This window comes from Pezoporus occidentalis, unplaced genomic scaffold, assembly GCF_034315485.1.
Source record: "Pezoporus occidentalis ecotype Australia unplaced genomic scaffold, CSIRO_AGI_Poc_V1 ctg15, whole genome shotgun sequence".
In the NCBI taxonomy this organism is placed as follows: Eukaryota; Metazoa; Chordata; class Aves; order Psittaciformes; family Psittacidae; genus Pezoporus; species Pezoporus occidentalis.
In genome coordinates, this window is record NW_026913316.1 from 3464010 (window position 1) to 3489454 (window position 25445).

Sequence of the window (25445 nt, forward strand, 5' to 3'; positions counted from 1 at the left end):
TGACTGGGAGGGAATGGCAAAAGCACCCTATTGTGACTGGTCCAGAGGCTCCATGCATCCTCGGCATAGACTACCTCAAGAGAGGGTACTTCAAAGACCCAAAAGGGTACCGGTGGGCTTTTGGTATTGCTGCTTTGGAGACTGAGGAAATTGAGCAGCTGTCCACCTTGCCTGGTCTCTCAGAAGATCCCTCTGCTGTGGGGTTCCTGAAAGTTGAAGAACAACAAGTGCCAATTGCAACCACAACAGTGCACCGGCGGCAATATCGCACCAACCGAGACTCCCTGATTCCCATCCATCAGCTGATCCGTAGACTGGAGAGTCAGGGGGTGATCAGCAGGACCCGCTCGCCCTTTAATAGCCCCATATGGCCAGCGCAAAAGTCTAATGGAGAATGGAGACTAACAGTAGACTATCGTGGCCTGAATGAAGTCACACCACCATTGAGTGCTGCCGTCCCGGACATGCTAGAACTTCAGTATGAACTGGAGTCAAAGGCAGCCAAGTGGTATGCCACGATTGATATTGCCAATGCATTTTTCTCAATTCCTTTGGCAGCAGAGTGCAGGCCATAGTTTGCTTTTACTTGGAGGGGTGTCCAGTTGACTTGGAACCAACTGCCCCAGGGGTGGAAACACAGCCCTACCATTTGCCATGGACTGATCCAGACTGCACTGGAACAGGGGCAAGCTCCAGAACACCTGCAATACATTGATGAATTTATTGTGTGGGGCGATACAGCGGAAGAAGTCTTTGAGAAAGGGAGGAAAATAATCCAAATCCTGCTGAAAGCCGGTTTTGCCATAAGACGGAGTAAGGTCAAGGGACCTGCACAGGAGATTCAATTTTTGGGAATAAAATGGCAAGATGGACGTAGACAGATCCCCACAGATGTGATCAACAAGATAACAGCAATGTCTCCACCAACTAATAAGAAAGAAACGCAAGCTTTCTTGGGTGCAGTGGGGTTCTGGAGAATGCACATCCCAAATTACAGTTCGATTGTAAGCCCTCTCTATCATGTGACCCGGAAGAAGAATGATTTTAAATGGGGCCCTGAGCAGCAACAAGCCTTTGAGCAAATTAAACGCGAGATAGTTCATGCAGTAGCCCTTGGACCGGTCCGGACCGGGCCAGATGTAAAAAATGTACTGTACACAGCAGCTGGGGAGAACGGTCCTACCTGGAGCCTCTGGCAGAAAGCTCCAGGGGAGACTCGAGGTCGACCCCTCGGCTTTTGGAGTCGGGGATATAAAGGAGCTGAGGCCAGCTATACCCCAACTGAGAAAGAGATACTGGCAGCCTATGAAGGGGTTCCAGCTGCTTCGGAAATGATTGGCACTGAAGCACAGCTCCTCCTGGCACCCCGGTTGCCCGTGCTGGGCTGGATGTTCAAAGGCAGGGTCTCCTCTACACATCATGCAACTGATGCTACATGGAGTAAATGGGCTGCACTAATTAAACAATGAACTCGAATAGGAAATCTCAGTCGTCCAGGCATTCTAGAAGTCATCATGGACTGGCCAGAGGGCAAAGATTTTGGAATGTCACCAAAGGAGGAGGTGGTGCGCGCTGAAGAGGCCCCACGTTGGGCGCCAAAAATAACTGTCGTGGTTTAAACCCAGTCAGGTAACTTGTTCACTCACTCCCAGTGAGTGGTGCCGAGCTGACAACAATCGAGGTCTGTCCTCCCCCCCCCCCCCGTGCACCGGGGCTCTCCCCTTCCCCGCTCCCGGAGGAACGGGGAGGAGGAGCGAAAGAGTGCAACTCCTACGGGTTGTGACAAGAACAGTCCAGCAACCAATGTACAACACAAATCACCACCGCTACCACCAATGACAACAATGATAAGGGAAAATAACAAGGGAAGAGAATACGATACCACTGGCCAAGAAAACGAGTTCCACCCGGAAGCCCGTGTCCTTCCGGGTAACTCCCAGTTACCCCCCACCCCGGCCATGACGTGCTGTAGTATGGAATACCTCCCTGGCTAGCCCGGGTCAGGCGCCCCATCTCTGCTTCCTCACAGCTTCCCCTCCTCCCTGGCAGAGCATGAGCCTCACAAAGTCCTTGGTCAGGGTAAACATCACTTAGCAACAACCGAAAACATCGGCTTCACCAACACTGTTCTCAGGCTGGAAGTCAAAACACAGCACTGCACCAGCTAATACAAAGGAAAAACATGACTGCTACTGCTGAACCCAGGACAAGTCCACATCTGAGTGGTAAATACAGACAAAAAAAAGTTGTAAGACTTTTGCTTCCCACACCCCCTTCTTTTCTGTGAACAGCAGGACTTCTGTTTCAGTTAAGCTGCGCTGAAATAGTTCCATGCTGCTCCTAGAAAGAAAGAAGTGGGCTGAAAATGCTATAAGAGGAAGAAAAATACTAAAATGTAAGTACCACCATAAACAAGCCTCATTTGAGGCAATGACCATAGGAAAGCTATTACATGCATTTATTTTTCTGTCACTGGAACACTCCAAAACAGTACAGGTCTTTACAGTAATCTGTAAATAATTGTGTCTTTATTGTGTAGAGTCATGAAACGCATTAGACAAGTCACTAGATGCATGGCACTGACAGATTTGGTCAAACCATCTTGTCAGAAGAGCACCTGTGATCCCATAAAACAGCTAACCTCTCAACCTGCTTCTTCCTATGCTTCAAGGAATGACCTAATTTCTGAAGGTCTGCTCTTTGTTACAGTGCCCCACCAGCAACCCTGACAGGACAACCCTTGACAATAACCTACAGGAGGGACAGAGTTTAAAATTGAAAAAACCATATGAGAACTTGCTAGGCTTCAGATACTTGCAAGTCTAAATAACTTATGATCTTGGTTATCCTTTTCATATATTTTTGGTTTCATCAGTAAATATCTGTTTTGAATAATTAATTTTTATCCAGTGGTATGAGATTGGAAAAAAAATCCTATTTATACATGTGTCTTTTTGGTAACTTTTAAACTGAAAAATGAAAACCTGTTACAAAATAAAGATACTAAAAAATTGAGAAAGTATATGCCTTTCTACACTTCCGTAACTTTTAGGAAAAGATGCGACTTATGGCACACGTCCCTTAATGGGATGTAGAGAATTTCCTTAGCTTGCCGGGTAATTAACATTCATGTTTTGAACTATCTGATTGCAAATTCTCTTGAGGTGATTAAATCATAATGAAGCATTTACAAATGACAATTATACAAGGCTATATTGAATTCAGACTTTTTTTGGCATCTAGTAGTAGCTATTTCTTTCTTAATTCGAGTGATGCTTTCACTAAGCCATCAGTGGATTCAATGGCTATGTAGACAAACTCTATGGCACTTCCAGTGTCCAGAAAAATAACCTGAGTATTGTATCTCCACATGAGATTTGGTCTGTTTTTTTATTGTTTGGTTTTTTTTTGGTTTTGGTTTGTTTTTAAACAAACATTTCATAATGGTGGTTTTCTTTCCTTTAAACTGCATTATATTTTACACATCTGCTTTCACACAAAAAGTACTACATTTTCTATGAAGAAATTCAGCTGTGCCTGACTGTAAATACTATGTTAAGCCCTACTAGCCACCTTCCATAGGTAAAGCAAGATGACTGTTTGGCATGACTCAGGACAAACGGACACAGTTTCTTGAACACAGCAGTCTCAGAAACTGAAGACAGGAAGAATCTTAAATGCAGCCCCAACAAATCCCTTACTTGAATAGCACAAGAAGTAAATCCCATTCAACAAGGGTACACTTTCATCAGTTCACTAGTCTGCATTAAAAAGATAACACTATCAATTCCATGTTAGTTGACTTTCTCTAAATAAAGAACATAGCTTCCCTAAATGAAGAACATAGGGTTGTCGTGAATTACTAGACATCCTGCTGTCACTTGGTAAAGCAAGAATGCTAGAGAGCAACTGAAGGTCTGGTCCAAGGAAATGTAACGATCAAGATTTGCTGTCATTTTAATGTCAATAAAGACTTACTTTTCATGATACATTTCACCCCAAGATATTGATTACTTGGGTTAAATTTATATTTACCACTTTGCGTAAAGTTTATTCTGAAAATACCGTATCAGTTTATTGACCCTGGGAAAATTAAAACATTAACAGATTATTTCAGCCTTGAAATAAATGTTGAGTGATCTTGGAGATACTACATATCTCTTGCAACTTGCTGGATGTTACTCATCAAATATCTCCACATCTACTTTAAAGCAGCAGGTGATGTGTCTGCACAGAAATCAATAATATCACACTGCTGTAAAACCAGATTAATGGAACAGTGAATCAATAAAACTCCATGACAAATGTAGTTTATCTCCCTGTTTTCATTAGATAACCATTTAAAAATCCTGTAGAATTTTTGGAATAAAACAAAAAGGCTGGACAGAATTTTAGAGTAAGCTATGATTTATTTATTCAGTATTTATTTTTTGCTGGAAGGAAATAACATTTGCAGCACTGGAGTAGTTCAATTTAAGCTACACTCATGATGACTACATACACTGGTGATTTCCTAATTTTTTTTTTTTTTTTTAATTTACTATGTTCCCAGTTTTCCAGGAAAGATGCAGATGCCTGTATAATACCTTGCCTTTCTGACTACTATTTTGGTATCTCTTAAATTAATCCACAGATCCCTTGAAGCTGAATACCATTCATGTTAGTAAAATCTGATTTTACACTCTTGCTTTTACAATTCAATACACAGCCTCACAAAAGGACCAAAAGATAATTTACATTTTGGTAATGAAAAAGAAAAATCTTATGTATCTTTTTCTCTGATACTAGAACAAGATCATGTAATAATTGCATGAACTTTTACAAGCTGAAAGACACTTTCCTTAGGTGAATACACCTGCCTAGAATTCACTAATTTGAAGTAGATGATATATTTTAATGAGCTTCACAATTGGTTTAAGAGACATAAGGATATCACAAAATGAGCATCTTACTACATGTATGATAGGTGATAAATTTAGATTAATTTTGATGACTGAAATCAAAGCATAGAATCAGATTCATAAATCATACTGCTGGAAGGGACTCATTAGATCCAAGTTTGAGTTTTGGTATATCACAGACCACAAATTTCCCTGAATTAATTCCTGTACTAATCAAAATACAGTATGAAATTTTAAAATATGCTCATTATACAAAATTACAAATAAAATTAGCCATGAGTCTTAATTTCATATTTTGCTATAGTAATGCCCAAAGTCAGACTGAACCATATACAGGCTACTGCTGAACTCTTGGAAGAGTGTCCTTTTGCGGCTTGTGTCTCTGTGTTAGAAGCCAGCTGGGAAACCGTTTGCAAAGAAAATGCCGTAACATTTGAACAGAAGCCCATAAAACTTTATATATGTTATAAAACAACAAAAAGCAAGGAAAGTCAATTTATAATGACCTAACAGTACTTTCTGGCTTTGAATCAAAATGTGAGTAAGTACTACGACACAAGACTGAGGCTATAAATACTACTCCAGATAGTGCTGCACAAAAGAGACTACGAGTAAAGAAATACGGTATCACAGGGAATATACAGTGTTGGCTTTGGAAAGGATTGCTATAAAACAAATATAAATTTCTACTTCTACTATGCAAACAATCAACAGCACATTTTTATTTCAAGAAGTCTAATAAAATATTATTTATTACAACTGTCTTCCAGCTTTCTCAGAGAGAAGAGCTGATTTATATGCACAAATATAAATTAGCTCATAATATATAAATTCTGATGAAAATAATCATTCCAGCAATTTATTATATGTTAAAATTAGTTTTAAAAAGAGACATCTTATGAATAACAATGCTCTGTTTGCATGCTGGATAGAGCAGTATTATCAGAGTAATATTTTAAATATATTTCTTTAATCACAGTCCCGATTCTGCAATTCACTTTGTCTCACTTCAATGCCCAATTGTCATTTTAATTTTACATGTAATTTTAGTTTCAGAAATTTATAGCCTGTATTACTTTTACTTTTTTTTTTTTTTTTACACATACAGATTTCACTCCTGTCATTATCACACATTTTTAATTCAGAGGGAAAAACTAAAATGAATGAAGAGCTGGTACTAATGCTTGGCACCATATTATTTACAGCATTTAAAATTAGAAAGAAGCATAACTTTGGAAATGGGCTGAAATCATCAATCTTCTCAGTTCGATCTCATTTCCATGAATTGAGCTCCATAATCTGACAATTACAAAATTGTTTACTTATACATTTCTATTTTTTACATTACTGAGCAAATATACATAGGAATGAGTACATGTTAAAGAGCACTTACTTTGGCAATACCAGAATCTGCACAACAAAAATGCAGAAGAATATGAGACAGGCACAAGTCACATAATACTTAAATGCAGGCAGAGTAGTTGCTCGATACTAGAAGAAGAAAAAGCAAATATTAAAACCATGGTTTCTGAAGCAGATAAAGTATCACCCAAATGAAATTTCAGCTTAAAGATGCAGATATGTATAGGAAGTCTTTAGCAACAGTAAATTTCCTATTGTTCAATGACTTACAGATCCACTCACATAGGACTAGGAATTGTCAGGCATAGTATTGAATCCTTGTATTTCCTGAAGAACAGCTTAAGTAACATTGTCAAATGGTTTTGTCTTGTTCCGCTGCAGAACAGGACTATCTTAATTTCATCACAAAAAAAATTAATAACAAAAAAGTGAAAACATTTTTTTAAATATTTTTAGGAATTGACAACCACTCTTAGCTGATTTCAGATTTCCTAGTCATTAATTCCCCAAACTGATTTTCAATTATTAATAAATACTGAATGGGCTAATACAGTTATAAAAAACCGTTACAGTCATTTAGACAGGAAACTTCTGAACACACAAAGCAGCAAATTGTAAAATGTGCTATAGGTGTGTATAAAAGTCCTATTTCCAACAGTATAGCTAGCAGTCATATTGATACTTACTGGGCCTATAGTATTACCTAATTGGAAATATTATATGTCTGTGTTAAAAGGCCTTGCATGTCCACTGATACTACCAAACACTTTATATTCTTAAGGGAGAGTCAATTTGATCTGCTTTTTCATTGAAAAAAAAAGAAAAAAATCTATTTATGAATCTCTACTTAGCCGGTCTAGAGACAAAAGCATTAAGTAATGAAATATTTATCAGTTATTCTGCTATTTAAGATAGCTGTGTCTAGATTGAAACCAATTAAGTACTCTAAGGGAAATGACCTAAGTATCGGGCCTATTAAAGTTACTCACCCTTTCCAAGTAAGGTAAGAATTTAAAATTTGATTATTGAAAGAAAATGTACCAAAGATTATTTACACGAAGTGCTCAAAATGCAAACTTCATAAAATGGAAAGTGTGTGAGCTGTGCTTTCTAACTGCAAGCACACAGCTGTGTCTTTGTGCTTAGTGCCAAGTTCTGTCCTTGAAACTGGTGCACCAAGCTTTAATGAACATTTAGAAATTGAGTTTAGCAACCCGGTGGCTTTCTTTTCACTTTCATTCTGATCATTACTCCAAGGACTAGAAACAATATCATTTAGTCCATCTGTATATACATGTCTCAAACATGTTTTATCACACACATATTGGTCAGAAGAATATTAAGTGCGGTGCATCCAAGACAGCTAGACGTTTTTCTTAGAAAAAAGTTTATAGCATTGCTTCTCCACGAGTCTGATTATCAATGCATATAGAGAAAACTAATGAGCTCATATCATCATAAGACTATCATTACTACAGGTGGAATCTTTGAGACATGGAGAAAAAAAAAACAAACTAAAACCATTGGTGTATGATAAATGCCTTTTATGGATGTATGTGATGGAACTTAGGAATTCGTTGTTCCAGCTACATCAAATTTGGACTATCAAACCTATCCCCACTTCTGCAAGACCACGAAAATTTCAAGACATTCAAGTGAACTGCAGAGCCCTACAAACAGGAAAGCAGTCTCAGACATCACATTCATAGTTTCTTCCATAAATTAACTAAAATACTATTGCAAGGTTTGAAAATTTCTCCCTGCAGGAGAGGCGCTGTGGCCATGGCTCTGTGTTTCAAAAGCAAAGGATATAAGCTTCACTTAGGATAAGGCAAAGAAGGAATCCACCATAATTTGCAGCGAAAATAACTTACTTCTTTTTCCAGGGTCTTATTATAGAAAAGAAGTGATATTCTTTGAATATCTTCAGATTTAAGCCACTGCCTAGAAGAGAAAAGGAACATTATAACTGACATAAAAATAAAGTAGCCTTGTCTTTTTCAATTACTGAAATGTTGTAAAATAATAAAATAACTTTGAATAAAGCAACTTTTTGTGTACTGCAATGTATATGGTAAATTGCACTGACAAAGCAGAATCTAAAAATCCTTTCTCCCTTTTGACTTCGGTTGCTAACACATACATGAAACAAAAGCTTAGTCAAAGGAATGTGGATCATTCCTAAGGACAGTCAAGGGAGAGATTAATATGATGTAATTCTGACACTGATATTTCCCTCATGTCCAAAATGATGTGACATACCCCGCAAACATAAAGGAATGTGAGACAAAAACAGCCCTTCACAAGGAACCTTTAAGAAATGCAGTTATAGTATGCAAGAGTGGCAGATAAATTACACTTTATGAACTCCTATTCCAAATGAAAATGTAAAAAACATTATTAAAATAGGTGGAGTGATTTTGTCTTTGAGCTGTATTAGTCTCTTGACCATGACCCTGTACTCTAGAGGTAGATTTTAATCTTTATACAGATTATAAAATCTTCTTTCCTGCTTAAAGAGGAGACATAGAATAAGCACTTCCATCAAAATGACAAATCTGTTTTAAAAGAAGTGAATATTGACAAAGGCTTGACATAAATTTTACAAAATGAAATGTTCTAATATGAAAGTTTACATTTATTTTAAGGGACACTTGAAAAGACACATATTTAAATTTCAAGAGGCTTATGTTGCTTGCACCTCAAGAGAACTAGATAAATCTGAAAGAAAAAATATTTAAGCAGACTGCTTCTGTGAACATGCAGTATTTGAACTTGAGCACTAATAGCAGGGCTTTACATTTTTTTTGCAACCTTTCCAGCAATAACTTTAAATTAGGCCTGAAGCTAGTTGTTTAGTTAATGCCTTCTAAATAAAAGCGAATGTCTCAACTGACAGGCTGCAATGCAAATAATGTAGCAGCAATAAACTGCAGTGGAATATATCCTAAGTTAAGGTCCTGGGAGAACAGGAGTGGATGGAGTAGAGTGTAAGCTACTAACTTTGATTTGTGAAATCTAAAATATTTTTTTCCTTGCCTGGGAGACTGTCTCTGCTCCTGTGCAATCAGTTTCCCTACAAAAAGAGGCTGAAAACCCGTCCAGTTCTAGGTATGCTTAATTCAGAAGTTATTTTCCAGTTTGCTCTGCAGTGGCCCATATCTATGTCTGATTATAATTAGGATTCTGAGAAGAAACAGGTATGATAGGCTGTTGTATATATAGCATTATTTTGTTTGGGTCTATCTGCAGTCTACTGGAAAAAAAAAAACATTAAGTTTGTGGGACATTTTTGGTTAGCCATTAAAATTAAGTGCAAGTCTTCTTCCCTTTAGTTATAAAAATTGAAAAAAAAAAGTAACTCTATTCTCCAAATTGGTAACTAATTTCTTTTTTTTTTTCTTACAGTATCTGACAGGCAGATTCGTTCAATCACCATTACCACCAAAAATTCTGTCTGCAGACCTAATCCCAAAGACCTAATTTGGTCTGTACACACCTGATTGCATGTGAAATCTGTAGTGCACATGCTGCCTTATACTTCACATTGCAAGCTCCCGTTTTCAGGAGCTTTTACTTCTACTTAGAAAAAAAAACTCTACTGGTTTTAGGTTGCAGATGCCAAGAGGTCTGAGATGAGGGAAACAGTTTAACACAGACAAATGGAAGTGGAGAGTAAGTACAGAACAGGGAGCACAAAGTCACATACCTCCATGACAGAGAGAAGGGCTGAAGAATTCTGCCCTGCTTGACTCCTCAATGAGCCTAAAAGTTACCAAAGTATCTTCCAATGTCTCTTAGGAAGCTAGGTACCAAATTTCTGTTTACATTCCTTTGCAATTCAAGGAATGACAGAAACAGCTGAATTGTGCCAGTATCCACAGAAGCATGTGGTTTTATAGGGCTTGTACTGATTGACAACAATGAATTATGCATGGAACATAGCAGCCACCATGACTTGGAGAAAAAAAAAAAAAAGAGTGTGGCTCCTTAACACAATAACCTACTTATCAAAGAGCAAATAACTTTAGTTTAGCTCCCTCTGTAGGTATATATTAAGCTAGCAGATTGCTATCCATCCAAGTCCTACAGAAGTCCCTTAGCTACCAAGGTTCAGGGTGGTATAGCTATGGCTGCTCATCCCTCTCCTGTGCAGGATGGGCATTTTGCAGCCAGGAATATTTTGTTCAAGGTACAGAGAAAGGAAACATGTGGAGAAAGTATGATATTACACTCTAATGCCTAAAGCACTCAGCTGAGAGACAGAAGCTCTTTATTCCTCACTTTTGAATCTGTATTTACATGTCTTTAGTGTAGTGCTCTAAAATAATAAGAATGAATAAACAGGTCACAGCTTTCTTCATGCAACTTTGCAAGGAGCATTACCAGCTAAATCTACTACACTGAAGCATGCAGTAAGGCCAGTGGCCTGCTTTTTAGATGCCACAGTTTCATCTGCATTCCAGAAGAAGGAATCGAACCCAAATGCTCCGAGTTACTGACAGTGTGTGCATGTGCCACTTGGCAGTTTTGTGGAAAGGCAGCTAAGCTAGCTCGTGAAACAGCAGAACAGCACTAAGGGAGGTCAGAGAAAATGCTACACTACTTTGAAAACCCGACGTACCATTTCAGTACGTACCGTACTACTTTACACTAGCTAAAAACAATGATTCATTTGGACTATAGCTTTGTCTTGGACTACGATCCACACTCTACATTCCCTGGTCTTCCAGTTACTGGCCCTTAAGCACCTGGGAATGTAATGTCCAGAGACACACATATTACAACCATTTGCTTGCAAACAGTTACAGGATGACATATGGCAAAGAACCACGATGTTAGACCATACTGACAGCTCAGAGCAGAAGAAACAATGGCTCTGTGCAATGAATGTTTGGGTTTTAATTGTTTTCATGGAATTTTCTAATTAAAAAGCTTAAAAGAATGGCAATTTTAATGCCATATTTTATGTGCAGATTTTTTTAATTTTCCTCAGTCACAGACCTAGTCACTATACAATCCAAACTTTAGACTTAAAAACATTAAGAAATACCAGTTTTCTCAGATTTTCTTAAATGTTTGCTACTTGAGTCACAAAAGCAAAAGCTTTATCTTCACAACCAATCCGTTTAACTAGTCGACGTTATTTTCATTTTACAGGCAAAAAATTGAGGCACAAAAACCATGCACAATTATAAAGAAAACAAAAATGTGTTTTGTGTCCTAAATGTAAGAAGTCTTATACTTATTTTTCTGAGCACTTAACGTTCACATATTTAAAATATTATTCAACTTGCTGTTTGGGGAACCAGTGTTTTTGACAACTTATTCTCAGGTAATCAACTGAATAATACTGTTTAAGTGATCCATTCAGCAAATCAATATAGGGGTAGACGATTAAGTTTTGGAAGGTGGCATCCAGCCTTCTAGATATGTAATATCTCTCCTTCTCTTTCTGCAGTTCCCCAGGTAATTCATAAAATGCACTGAAACATTTTCAGAAACATTTTTATCATGTCTTTTATCCCTAGGTTTCTTGGAATTTTATGCACTAATTAGATGAGGCAGGGATTCCCTGAGATAAAAGAACATACAGTATGATCATACCAATGCTTTATTTTAATGCATTTATACAGATGTTTTACTTTTGGCATTGAATGTCATTTTTACAATCCACTTACTGAGGCAAGCGTACCTGAAGACACATACAAACTACTAGAACCTACAGGCTGTTTTAGGCAAGTCCAGTATAATCAAAAGGCTTCGCCTATCATCTGACCCACCTTCTATCACTATATTCCTTGTATGACCTATAACTATCAACACTCTTTTCTATACATATTACTTTAAAATATTTTCTAAAGCCAAGTACATTTTAATAAGGCTATCAGAAAAAAAAAAAAACACCCTCAAATGTTACGTGTGAGCTTTTAATAATTAGGTGCAATACTCAGATGATTAAAATTCTAAGTAACAAAAGAAGGGTTGGGGGAAATGTGTAATTCATCACAATTATTGCCCACATTTTTGAAAGGCAATTCCCTTATTTCACCAGATAAATACAAGAAGCCTGAACACTTAGTTTGAACTGGCATTGATTTTTCACTCAGTCTTATCTATTCACCAGCAAACAGAGAACATCAATACTGCCTCCAGTTCTTCCTGGGACACATTAAAAACACATGCCACATTGCCTCCCCCAGCTATTTCAATATGCCATCAAGCTTAGCCTTCTCTAAGAAATGAACTTACCAGTTGAAACAGAAACTATGATTTTAAGGAAAGTTTCTAATTCTGAGGAGATGTTTCTGTGACAATTGTGAAGCATCAGTTTTCGCGTCATTCTGATTCCTGAGCTATTTCTCATGTTTTGCTTCTCTGCTCTCAGATGAGTTAATTCTGCAGTTACAGCTACGAGTGCACAGATACAGTTACAGAGCAAAAATCTCTTTGCCATGAAGATCAAGACAAGCCAAAACCTCTGTCACACCATGATTCACACTGTCTTATCCCATATAGTACAAAAATGTTACTGTACAGACTATCTTCACAATGTGCAGAGCTTCCTATGCCAGTGATAATGACACCTTTACTGTTTTCAGACTTCTGTGTGTATGTGGAGTGAAAAATAGTAAACACTACCCTCTCTTGCAGATTTATGTCAAAGTTGAATGAAGGTGACAACAAAGGATAAATACATACTTTTGAGCATTGATTCCATCAATGGCCTGGATCATTCTCTCATTCAGTTCCTCCTCAAACCTTCTTTTCTGTGATTTTGTTCTGAAATGAAAAATGTGAGCAGTTACTCTGCAAAATCATTATATTGTTAATAAACAACTTTTAAACAAAAGGTGATGTCTGGCATAAACTTTTGAGGATAATAAATTTATAATTTTTTAATGTTAAAAATGTCACAGTTTCACAGTTTCACAGCATGCTAGAGATTGGAAGGGACCTCAAAAGATCATCTAGTCCAATCCCCCTGCCAGAGCAGGAACACCTAGATAATGTTACACAGGAATGTGTCCAGGCGGGTTTTGAATGTCTCCAGGGAAGGAGAGTCCACAACCTCCCTGGGCAGCCTGTTCCAGTGTTCCGTCACCCTCACTGAGAAGAAGTTTCTTCTCAAGTTTAAGTGGAACCTCCTGCGTTCCAGTTTGTACCCATTACCCCTTGTCCTATCATTGTTTGCCACTGAGTAGAGCCTGGCTCCATCCTCGTGACACTCCCCCTTTATGTATTTATATACACTAATAAGGTCACCCCTCAGTCTCCTCTTCTCCAAACTATAGAGACCCAGCTCCCTCAGTCTTTCCTCATAAGGGAGATGCTCCACTCCCTTAATCATCTTAGTTGCCCTGCGCTGGACTCTCACCAGCAGCTCCCTGTCCTTCTTGAACTGAGGGGCCCAGAACTGGACACAATATTCCAGATGTCGTGGTTTAATGTCCTGGTTTCAGCTGGGATAATTTTCTTCCTAGTAGCTGTTACTGTGTTCCATTTTGGCTTCAGTCTGAGAACAATACTGATAACACACTTATGTTTTAGTTGTTGCTCAGCAGCACTTACCCTGATCATGGACTTTTCATCTCATGCTCTGCCAGTAAGGAGAGGCACAAGAAGCAAGGAGGAAGCAGAGACAGGGCACCTGAGCCAAACTAGCCAAAGGGACCCAAACTATGCCACATCATGTCATGCCCAGTATATAAACTGGAGGGAGTCACCCAGAAGGGACCAATCGCTACTCAGGTCAGGCTGGGTATCGGTCAATGGGTGGTGAGCAATTGTGCATCCCTGCTTTCTCTTTCTAGTTTTATATTCTTCCCCTTTGTTATTTCTCTTCTGATTCTCTTCCTCATCCTGCCCAGGGAGGAGGAAGAAGGGATGAGTGAGTGCCTGCATGGTACTTAGGTGCCATCTGGGTTTAAACCATGACATTTATTCTGCAATAGCAAGCTGTAGGCATCGAATACACTGAGCCTCATAATAAGCTCTTAACAAACCCAGCACACACTGCAGTCTCACACACACACAAAAATCTAGAGTTTACATATTAGTGAGCACCTAAAAAATAAACACAAGGAAACATTTTGTAAAAAACCCCACCAAAACCCAAACAAAACAAACCAGCCGACAAAAAAAAAAAAACCCAACCAAGCAAAAACCAAACAAAAAAAATCACAGAAAAAAAAACCTACAAAAACCAACCCAAGAGAGTTCAAGAAATGCTGGTTGAAGAAGAGGTTTCCATAGTTTTATGGATTTATGAAGAAGAATGGAAATATGCGCAAACTCATAAAACATTTCTGTTTCTTCTAGTTACTTTTAATATTCCTTCTCAGAATTGTATGATGAGCAATAATGGGCTAGTACAGCAAGGCTTAATAAGTATTCACCACTGAAAGCCTGATAACTTCTTTTCTTGACAATATTTTAGTATTTTTAATAAGAAAACTGAGCACCAAGTCTGAAATGAGTTTCAAATATATGTCATGTTTCTCTGTTTATAACTTATAACACAACTACAATACAAAAAGCATCTTTTCTTTTCACTGGACTCAGCATGAACCCAACAAAGCATCACCAGAATCAGTTTTGTCTTTGCTAATGTATGTTCCTGCAAACAACATCAGTCCTTTCACCAACTGCGCTCTCCTTAAAAAGGGAATATTTCAAATATTGCCAGATTATGCCTTTGCCTCTTGAAAACTTAAATCCAATGTTTGCTTAGCGAAGTCTTCTTAACCTACAAACTAAACTCCATCAGAGGCACCATGGATTTTGTCAAGTTTTTGAGTTATTTTCCCCAAACTGATAACTTGTTGCAGGATTCAAATTCATACAGAAATTGTATTAGTGTACTTAAGAATAAACAACCCGACTGATTTCATACCTATTCAATGGCATAGAATTTAGGTAAGAAAGTTCTTACAACTTATTCTTCCCATATGAAACAATCTTCCTAGGAGAAATAACTAGACAAATGAGGAGACATTATCTAATCACACTTAATCCTCTTGGCAGCTCCCTAACAACATAAGAGTATTATAAGAGCTAAGACTGCCATAAACAGAAGACTATATTCAGACTTTAAAACCCACATTTTCATATTCTAATAAAAAACTGATTTTTAAAGTGCTGATTATTTCAGCTCTCTCCTGTGGGAATGACTAATTAGCTTGTCTAGAATCCTAGCTATATGCCTCACAATGGACATTAGACTCCAGCAACAGTTTCTAGAAGATCCTTCTGTAATATGGTATCAAGACATATGGTAACATTTGCAACTTTTGGATCTATTTTGGAGAGGAATATAGAAACCAAATGCAAGAACATCTCAGAATCTTAAAGAACTGCATTTGCATATACTACAGTACAATTATCTTTACCATAAAGCCAACAGAAGTCCCTTTGATGTACTGTCCAAGTGCAAATGTTCAGTTTTAAAATCAGAGACTGTTTTTATTACTATCATGCACATTCAGTCAAAACTTGTTCATATTCTGGAATTTAGCATTATTTTAGGTAATTGCATAGCTCTCTTGTAACCCGGGATTGGTTGAGGAGACATTTACCAAGTAGAGAGACGGGGAAGGAATAGACAGGATGATTTATTTGCACAACCAAAGACAATGAACCTACAATTTTTAAAAGCTTTCTTTCAAATGTTTTTACAGTATTTGTGATGTTACTTCCAGTATTCCAAGAAAGACATTATCTGAATTGTTATCAGGTCATTAAAATAGAAATTAATCATCCCAGGTTTCTGACAGTGCTAAGCTTGTTTTTTAAACAGATGTCATTCAAGACTGTTTTCTTTTCTCAGTGTCTTACCCTAGTCATTGAAGTACTAAGCAGGTAAATGAAAACATAAAGCTACCGTGATTTTGCAAACATCTTTTGTAGCAAGAGCACTACAGGAAGACCACGAAATAGCTTTCAAATGTTTACTACTGTAAACATACTATAGACTTTGAAATGATAAAACACAATGCAAATACAAAGCAACTAACAAAATATAGAAAATGTCTCTTTTAGTACATATTATTAGCTGTTGTAACACAAATTATTAGCAACCCTTTCCATCTTCCTCTTTCTTTCCCCTCTGTGCCTCCTCTCGATTTTCCTGCATATAATTTTCTCCTCACTGATAGAGCAATTGGCTTGTTCAGAGAAACAGCCCATCAACATACTTACACTAATTCAGAATAATGGTATTTGTTAGCAGGAAGTGTATTTACAATTCTTAAGTAACGTGTCTGACAAAGCTGTTTTTATAGCCCTTCTCTATGTAAGAGGTATCAGCTGAAAAAATAGTTTTGGTGAGAAATGGCCCTCAAGATTTGAAAGCATGCATTATATACATATCTATATGAATGCCTATGAATATGTATGTATTTATATGGACTTTATATGACTAAATAACTTTTAAAAATTAATTTACCTCTCTCTGCAGCGCTGAAAATGATACTGCCCCATGGGAACATCCTGAAAAAAAAAAAAAAAAAAGAAAATATCTATCAGCTATAACAGACTTTGACAAAACTAAGTTGTTTTAAAAATAGTGCTGAAAACAGCATCAAGTAAGGAGAAAAGCTTCCAATACAAATACTTTCAGCATTAGGTTAAAACTACATAAAAGAAAAATCCAGCCAGGGAACCATCACTTCACTAGATGGAGTGACCTGGAGACAAACTGATCTATTGTTATAAACACTAAGGAACTAACACAATAGTCTGAATCCAAGGATGTTTGTTTTACTAGAAAGTCACTGCTTCAAAGTCTCCACTTTTTTAATGTAACCCAAACTCCTGCAAGATTCAGCAAAAAACAATGTGAAGTGTTTTTGAAAAAAAACAAAAATCCCAAAACAACAAACCAGATCTGTGTGGCCAAATACAAGCAATGGTCTTTTTTTTTTTATTTTTAATAGCCATCACATCACAGTCACATTTATTTTGTGATTAATAGTGATGGCTGGATACTTTCATAATGAACATGTCACAATCTACATTCTGATGCACTGTATTTATTGAACAAGATGGGTTAGGTGGCTCCATCCTATGTTCTCATATGTAACAGGAATAAACTGAATGCCAATGTTGAAAACTATTAGAATTAGAAGCAGAAGATAAAACAATGTACAAGCTGTGGACTGACAGCATCTCTCTGACAGCAGTAAAATAGTGTTAGCAAAATTAAAAAGAAATATTTTCTCTTCAGTGTAAGAGATGTAACATTGCAGTATAGACAGTACTATGAAACTCAGGCCATCAGCCACAGCTCATGAGTGGTTAGTGCCCTTTCAAAAGGCAGATGTTATAGCGAGTATGGATTTGGTTCCCAGAGAAATTTTCTAATAAAGTCCACCCCAGGCACCACAAGAATATTCAAAATTTGGGTTTGAATATTCTCTAGGTTTGGCCATGTTCTAAATGGAGGATGTGTCTAAATAGCCAATAAATCTCAGGGAATTCCTCTGTATCAGTAGTATTCTTTCCCAGAGGTATTGCATTCTGGCTTTATGTTCAAAATGTCTTTCCACAGGGTGAATAGCAGCCACTCTTCATGCTGTGACTGGGGCTCCCATGCAGAGGGTCCGATTCTGTACTTTAGTCAGTATGTTGCATTCCTTATAATTCAGAGATGCACTTGTAGCAAGACATGGCTCTTCAGAGTCTAACCTAAAGCTCAGAAGCCAAGGGAAGAGCTCCCAGCAACTTCACTGGGTTTATGCCTTGTACAATCGTGTGTATCTTCTATGAGAAATATCCACATATTTAGCAGTGAGCACCCTTTTCCTTTCAAATATTGCTAAATTGTACAAAATGACATAAGTAGGCCCCTACTGTTGTGCTAATCTTGCCGTTTTCAGTGGTCATGCTGTCCCTGTGGTGCAAGTGTGCAAATGGCTTGGCTGCTCCCCAAGATTCCAGGTACCGGGTCATGCGGACAGAAGCTCTCATTTTGGCTCCATCAAGAGTATGTCGAGGTCTAATGTGATGCTGAGGGCTTCGCTTCTCTCCCTGGTTGACAGAGAATAAAAGGTGGTATCAGCCTTGGTGTTCATTACTGTTTGAAGTAGTAATGCATTGTCTCGTACCACTTACCTCCATGCTTAGGAACTTAAAAATGGAGAGATACTAAGAACCTGCAATTCTTAATGATATTGCTGGGAAATATCAGAGACTTATTTCTGAAACCGGGAAAGATTTGCAATGCAAGCATTATGTATCTGTGGGCATTAGTAATAGCTCTGATCAATATCTTCTGGTAGTGAATTAAAAATATTCACTAGAGAGATTGGTGGTCCTGCTCAAATATAACTATGACAGGCAACAAAATAAAAGTGCTACCAACCTTAGGATTGATTACAAAGTAAGTCTTAACATTATGCTCTTTCAGATACGGGTCCCTCACATCTCCATCCCCATCTTCCACTTTGTAAGCTCCATTCAAATGTGCCAAGGTGACTGAGGTGATGTGAACACGGCTGAAATTATATTTCGAAAGAATGACAGAATCACAAACACCAATCAAAACCATAATTTGAACCTGATCAACTGTTTCTACTAACTTTTGATAAACTTTTTATATGCTGCTTACTTCATTTACAGTCACTCTAATCTCATTTTTAGTTCTAATGGATATAAATCTAAAAGTTTGCATCCACAAAGAAATACTCCTTAAATCACAGGAATTACTAAGTGCCCCTTTTTTTTCTAAGAGCAGTAAGAATTAATTCGGGCTTTGCCTTCAATACTGATGGCTGAAGACATGGCACCTATGCATTTCTCTGTGATACAGAAGTCCACGTGTACCAAAGCTAACAGAGAAGGCTCTTACCCTGGGACTCCCCCAGCTTCCATGTGATTTGCCAGAGTAACATCATGTGACCACACATCATACTGCCACTTCTGTAGTCCAATGACACCACAAAGCACATTCCCAGAGTGCACTCCTACGCGCATGTTAATATCAACTCCAGTTGCATCTCTCACTTTCCTGCAGTTGAGATGAAAACATGTTAGCATACATAATAAGGCCTTTGTTTTCGTTTACCAGTCAAATTATCAGTAACGACACTTATTTATTTTTAACATTGCCTCCATTCTTTTTATGCTAGGATTATTTTTGTATCTTACTTTTCCCATTATCTATATTTGCAACTACTTGTAGCAAATATTAACCCTCAAGTCCATGACTGAAGTCCTTTCTTTTATTATCATCTGAAATTATTTGGGAGGGATGAACTAAGTAGTGGAAATATTTGGTCTCATGGTAGAACACAGAGACTATTTTTGTTCCACAGGCAGCTCTTGGAGATCTGGAACTACTGGTATGTGCCCTTCTATCTCAAGACCCTAATATCTATGTTGGAGACCTTCTCATATCTGTCATATCTAAGAGGAAGGATGAAAACCACATCACCTCAGGATATTCTACAAGCTGGTTCACTTACAGGGGATAAAAAATGCAAATGGCTCCTATATATGAGTCAGGTTCATAGTTCTAGCAACATCTTCAGTCTCAACGATAAGAACAGTCATTACAGAATTAATCTGGCCTGTTTCTCTTATGTTTTTGAAAGGGGGTATAGAACTTAAGAGGCTTAATTTGATATGGTAAATCCTACATTTAAGTAGTAGTACTCAAGTGTTCTTTTTCTGGGAAATTAAAAATAATGGGAGCATGACAAAGTATTTTATTAAACCGTGTTTTGAAGTTATTAAGAAGATGAAACAAGAAGCTTTTTTAATTCCTTCAGTCTCTTTCAAGTGTTTATTGGCATTTCTTTTCACTTTGCCATTTTATACTGCTCTCGAGTAGTTGGCACACGTGAAAACGAACTGTTTGTAAATGAGCTTCGTAAGCAGTCAGCAAATTACAAACACCACTTTGCTCTGCTAAAGGAATATGGCACAAGCTTTTAACTTTGGAAAAAAAAAAAAAAGGAAGTGTTTATAACCAGGAAAAGCGGAAGAGAGAGGAACATTTAACCTCTAGGACTGCTTGTTGAATGGCTGCCCTGCCATATTCTGCAGCACAAGCCATAAAGTCTGTTTTATAACAAGCTCTTAGGAGTTAAGGAGGGTAACAAGTAGAATATGTTCCAGAACTTAATGTTCTCTTCTGTCCCACAAATTAAAGAAACCATAGAAGACTTTAAATTACAAGTTTTACTCTGGACCAAATTAGGGTTTACTACTTCTCTCTTCTGCTCCCTGAACAATTGCTATGACTATGCAGGCACTGACTGCGTCTAAGAATGTAATCTATCACACCCCCATAGGACACCTGCCTTACCTACACAAGTACATCTGAAATTTCCCATTATTATTTCATTTTCTGCTCCCACGGTCTCTCTGGTTTCCCTTAGCACACCACAGTCTGTATGCCCATCATGGCTAGGCAGTCAAAATACTCATCAAGACTGTATTTTTTCTACTGCAGCCTGAAATTTGAGTTTGTAAGGTTTCTATATTTTTCATAGGCATGGTTAGCTGTAGTTGGTAGGTAGTTATAGCAACTTTACTTCACACAAGCAAGAGTTTTGGTCATTAAGAAAGCATCTACCCTATTTACCTGAGCTTTATTTATTGGTAATTCTGGACTAACGTGTCTATGACTCACCTAGTCCTGTCTTAACGCACTTCTACACATTCAGTGAGCCTTGAGCATTTAGTCTCCTGCAAATTGCCTGCTTTAAAACCATAGTTGCCTTTTGGCTCAGAGCTTCGGGAATGAAATCACACCTACAAAAATATTTTATTTTGTATCTAGCTTACAAACTGGTATAACCACCTCATCCAACTGTTTCACTTTCCTCTGAAACAGAACTCATTTCACACTAGCAAGTCAAGGACAGTCTTTGAGAAAGTGTGGTTGAGAGCATTTAAACTAAGAAGCCACCAGACAGACAAGGGGATGGAAGCTGGGCTGAAAGAAAACAGTACATAATATTCATACATAAAAAAACAAATTTTTCCTTAACAAAAAGCTTAACATATAGCCTTAAAGCACCCAGTCAAGGTGGCCAGCTCTCAACATCACCAGCAGCACTGGCATCTATGGTTTGATAAGGTGAGCATACCACTCCTGGGCAAGTATGCTGCAGACTATAAGAAACATTGGATTTGTCCCAACATAGAGGAGGGAAACAAAGCGATTAATCAATGGGACTACTAACACATTTAACAGGAAACAATCCCTAGTGTAGTGAGGCTGAATTCCTCCAAATGGACACATCATTAGGAAACAAAATGGAATAATGCTTTGTACTACAGATCACCCAGAAGTTTGGTAGAATTCCTCCTTTCTGCTTCAAAAAGAATGGAACACAAAACCATATTCAGGTGGTAAAATCTCTACAGAACTGTTAACCTAAACAGCAAACTGCTTTATTTCAGTAACTTACACACTGAGGAGTCAGTTTGCAACTCAGTGACTGAATATAAAACCCCCTCATATCTGACACAAAGGATATTTTAGACAGAGTGAATCAAACATAGTCTTCTGGATGAAACAAAAACATTTTAGAAAATGCAGCAGCCCAGTTCCTGTACTGAGGTTAGTTTTACAAAAGATCCCTAAAGCAAGGAGATCAAAATCCTAGTTTCCATAAATACTACACCTTTTCCATGAATACCCTGAAAGGAAAAGAGCAAAATTTACATTAATGAACCTGCCCATACAGAAATTACCATGGGTCAAATCACAAGACCAGGTAACTGAAAGCCAAAACCCTCTTGTGACTACAATTACATTCATATGAGGGTAGTATTTAAGTATCAGAGGAATCACCTTTGCATACCTGTTTAGTTAATTGAGGCAACACATGACTATCCATTTCATGATGATGTGCAGACCACACATATACCTCAAAAGGATGAGGTAATTTCTTACTTTGCTATCTGGACAGTCATAAATGCGATTTGGGCAAAACCATCAAAATTGGCCATGAAACTTACAGAAAAGCATACCAAGTTATAAAACCAAAGTCCAATTTGTTTTAAAAAAAAAAATCACACAGATGACTACCAAATATCCAGACCTTCACATGATATATGTTCTTGCAAAGTGTAACTCACCTAGATATACTATAATTTTAGTCAAAGGAAACTTAGCTTTTCTAATGTCTGTGCCATTAATGATAACTGCTTTAAGTAGCCATTTATGGTACTTTAATTCCTAAAAGATAATAAGAACTTCAGGTATGAATTACAGGCAATGAATTATCTGACTTTGGTTAAAAAAAAAAAAATATGGAAGATATTTTAATTGTCCTTTCCTCACAAAATATTTTCTAAATTAGCCAACAGGATTAGAACCTTGCTTAATAAATAAACTACAATACTGAGGTTCTTTAGGGCCATAACAGTTGGATTTTGAGTGCTTCCAAGGCTAGGAACTGCACAACCTCCCTGGGCAATCTGTCCAGTGCTCAGTCAACCTCACAGTGAAAAAAGCCCCATGTTTCCTGATTGTCAGAGGGAACCTCCTGTGTTTCAGTTTGTGCCCATCATCTCTTATCCTGTCACTGGGCACCACTGAAGAGCCTGGCTCCTTTTCTTCGCACTCTCCCTTTAGGTACTTAATGTATTGATGAGATCTTTACCCCTCAGCTTTCTCTTCTCCAGGACAAACAGTCCCTTCTATCTCAGCCTTTCCACATATGAACAATGCTCCAGACCCTTAATCATCTTTATGGTATAGTGACAACATAGCCTGGCACAACCCAATATTTCTTTGCTGAGGCTGACATCAATATTACCCTGCAGGACCCTGTAGTGAAACACACCAACTACTTCAGGTCTGAATGTTTCAACCAGTAGCACAGCAAATGAGAGAAAAGACAGAGTTTTAATTGTTGAGTATTCAACAAAAATTTCAGCACTTACTTAATGGCTTCACACATGTCTAATCCCATTTTCACGCAATTCTTGGCATGATTTTGAAGAGATATAGGTAGTCCAGAAACACAGTAATAGCAGTCACCTAGGATTTTAATTCTCATACATTCATTTTCCTGGAGGAAAAAGCAAGTTGAGATCATCACTTTTCACTTGAATTACATAAATTCAGGGTTATGATTACAAAGGCTGACTTAAATACTGTTAGCAAAATCATTCTACTGAAGCTTGTTCCAGTAGAAAAGCTGAGAAAAATAAGCTAAAAAAGGAGTCCTGTCAAAGAGTTTTGTATGGATGATTGCATTAAGGAGCTCATATGGTCCTTAATGGGCAAAACCAGGAAGTAAGTTTACTGAAAAACATGTATCTGCAGTGGTATTCACACTTTAGATTAAAGAAGTGAGCCAAAGTATCACGTACTCAATCTAAACAAAGTCCTACTGTTTGAAATACGAAATCAAAAGACCTAGCCTTCCACAGTTATAACTTTGAAGATGTAATATGACACAGAATACTTCCTGAAACTATCAATCATAATCATATTTCTATCTTTTGTATTCTAAGGCAATGTAAAGATTTATTTTTTTACCAATACTGGGTGATAGTTTTTGAACTAATAACACAGAAAATTTTTATGTTTTAGTGTTTCACCTTCACACACAGCATGAAATTTGTTGCATTTTTATAAAAGTAGCACTTAAATAAAAAGAACAAAATCTTCTGATTGTATTTGAATCTTTTCTTGAATAAACAAGATGCTGTGGTCAGTAATTAAAATTGTTTCGGTCAATATTGTCTCTCTTGCCCTCCAGCCTCTTAAATGTTTTCCCCGAGATCTGAAAACTGATTGTATCAATTTTCTATCTTGAGTTTCTTAATCCTTGTTACTGTAAAAAAATCTATTTAAAGAGCAGTTCATCTGCCATTAGGCTTTACTGGGCTCCATGAGCTGTCTCTATTGGTCCTGTTAGAGAGCTATCTTGGGTTTCACAGATTGTCACACTGGCAGAAACACACTGCTGCACTCAGTGCAGAGCCAGATTTTTCCTTCACACGCTTCAAGTCTAGTCTTCCTGCCAAAGCCTCAGAAAGACTGCCTGAAGGTAAAAGAGTCCTCAAGAAGAAAAAACGTTTTAAATATGACGTCCTTATTTAAACTAACCGTAGCAGCCCAGTAGAAACCCACCTTTGCAATCTGATCAAATTTGCCAAACAGCTCATTTAGCATGTGCACCAATTCCCCTGGTGAGCAGTCACTGGCCAGGCGAGTGAATCCCACAATATCAGCATACAAAATGCTGCAACAGAAATGAACAGAAACTTCGTCACAGTTTCTATCTGCAGAACTCAGATTTAGCAATCAACAGCAAAACCTGGAAGCAGGCATTCCAGACTTCACAAAGGTATGCCAGTACGCAAACCAGCCACTGCTAAGTAATATGTAATATAGCTGCCTCTACATACATTATATAAAACCTGATGAATTGTTCCAGGTAAGAAAATTACAAATTCAGAATAATGAAACTGACATGAACTACAGTTTTGATGGTGCACATGAAAGCAGGATTTGGTAATTTAACCTGAAAAATCAAGGCATTATGAAGAAAACCAGTTAATGAGTGCCTTTTTCTAAACAACTCCTTTATCACTTTTGCTGCTCTTCTGGAACACGGAATTGTTAGCATTTGATCAAATTAATTGATATTAACATGAGTGTTTTGAAAAACATATTAAACATATTAAAACAGTTATTTTCTTAATTACTCCCTTAACTTTCTTTTAAAATTTCTCTGAATGTTGTTCATACATTTTTTGACAGTACGATACCTTACATTGGTGTGCCTTTTGACATACAAATTGTGGAAGTTGTTTGTGTTTTCCAGCTGGCCTGCCTTGGGACCTTGTAGCCTCTGAATGATCTCTGCTTTCATTTCCATGGCAATGTGAGCCGGCAGTAAAGACAGTAGAAGACGCTCCTAAAATTTAAAATGAAATATCCACAATTTCTTGTAAGAAGAATGAAATTATTATGGCAGCAATACTGTGCAAAGCATATGCTCTTGTCAATACTCTAGAACATTTTGATGAGGCTTGCACTCAGGCATTTGCCTGGTATGGCCTCCAAAATTAATCAGTTCCTTGAAGAACTTGACAGAAATATATACACATTTACTGACATCTAACATCTTCAAGGTTTTGTGTATATTAGAAAAACATCTGAAGAAGTTATATACAGTAACCTATTCAACATCTGAGTACGATGCA

At 37.5% G+C, this 25445-nt stretch overlaps 2 protein-coding genes across 3 annotated transcripts in view; one reads left to right on the forward strand and one right to left on the reverse strand.

The window, feature by feature from the left end:
* The window catches only part of SEMA5A (semaphorin 5A), an 844194-nt gene that overhangs the window by 694971 nt on the left and 123778 nt on the right, over positions 1–25445 (forward strand). The gene's annotated exons all lie outside the window — the stretch shown is intronic.
* The window catches only part of ADCY2 (adenylate cyclase 2), a 217372-nt gene that overhangs the window by 54472 nt on the left and 137455 nt on the right, over positions 1–25445 (reverse strand). For both annotated transcript variants that reach the window (XM_062610850.1, XM_062610849.1), the window contains 10 exons: positions 25008–25156; positions 24367–24478; positions 23169–23296; positions 19114–19272; positions 18628–18760; positions 18117–18293; positions 16711–16754; positions 12966–13046; positions 8138–8207; positions 6295–6392 (listed from right to left, as the gene is read on the reverse strand). In XM_062610850.1, the coding sequence (XP_062466834.1) occupies positions 6295–6392; positions 8138–8207; positions 12966–13046; positions 16711–16754; positions 18117–18293; positions 18628–18760; positions 19114–19272; positions 23169–23296; positions 24367–24478; positions 25008–25156 (1151 nt within the window). The remainder of the gene's footprint in view (positions 1–6294; positions 6393–8137; positions 8208–12965; positions 13047–16710; positions 16755–18116; positions 18294–18627; positions 18761–19113; positions 19273–23168; positions 23297–24366; positions 24479–25007; positions 25157–25445) is intronic.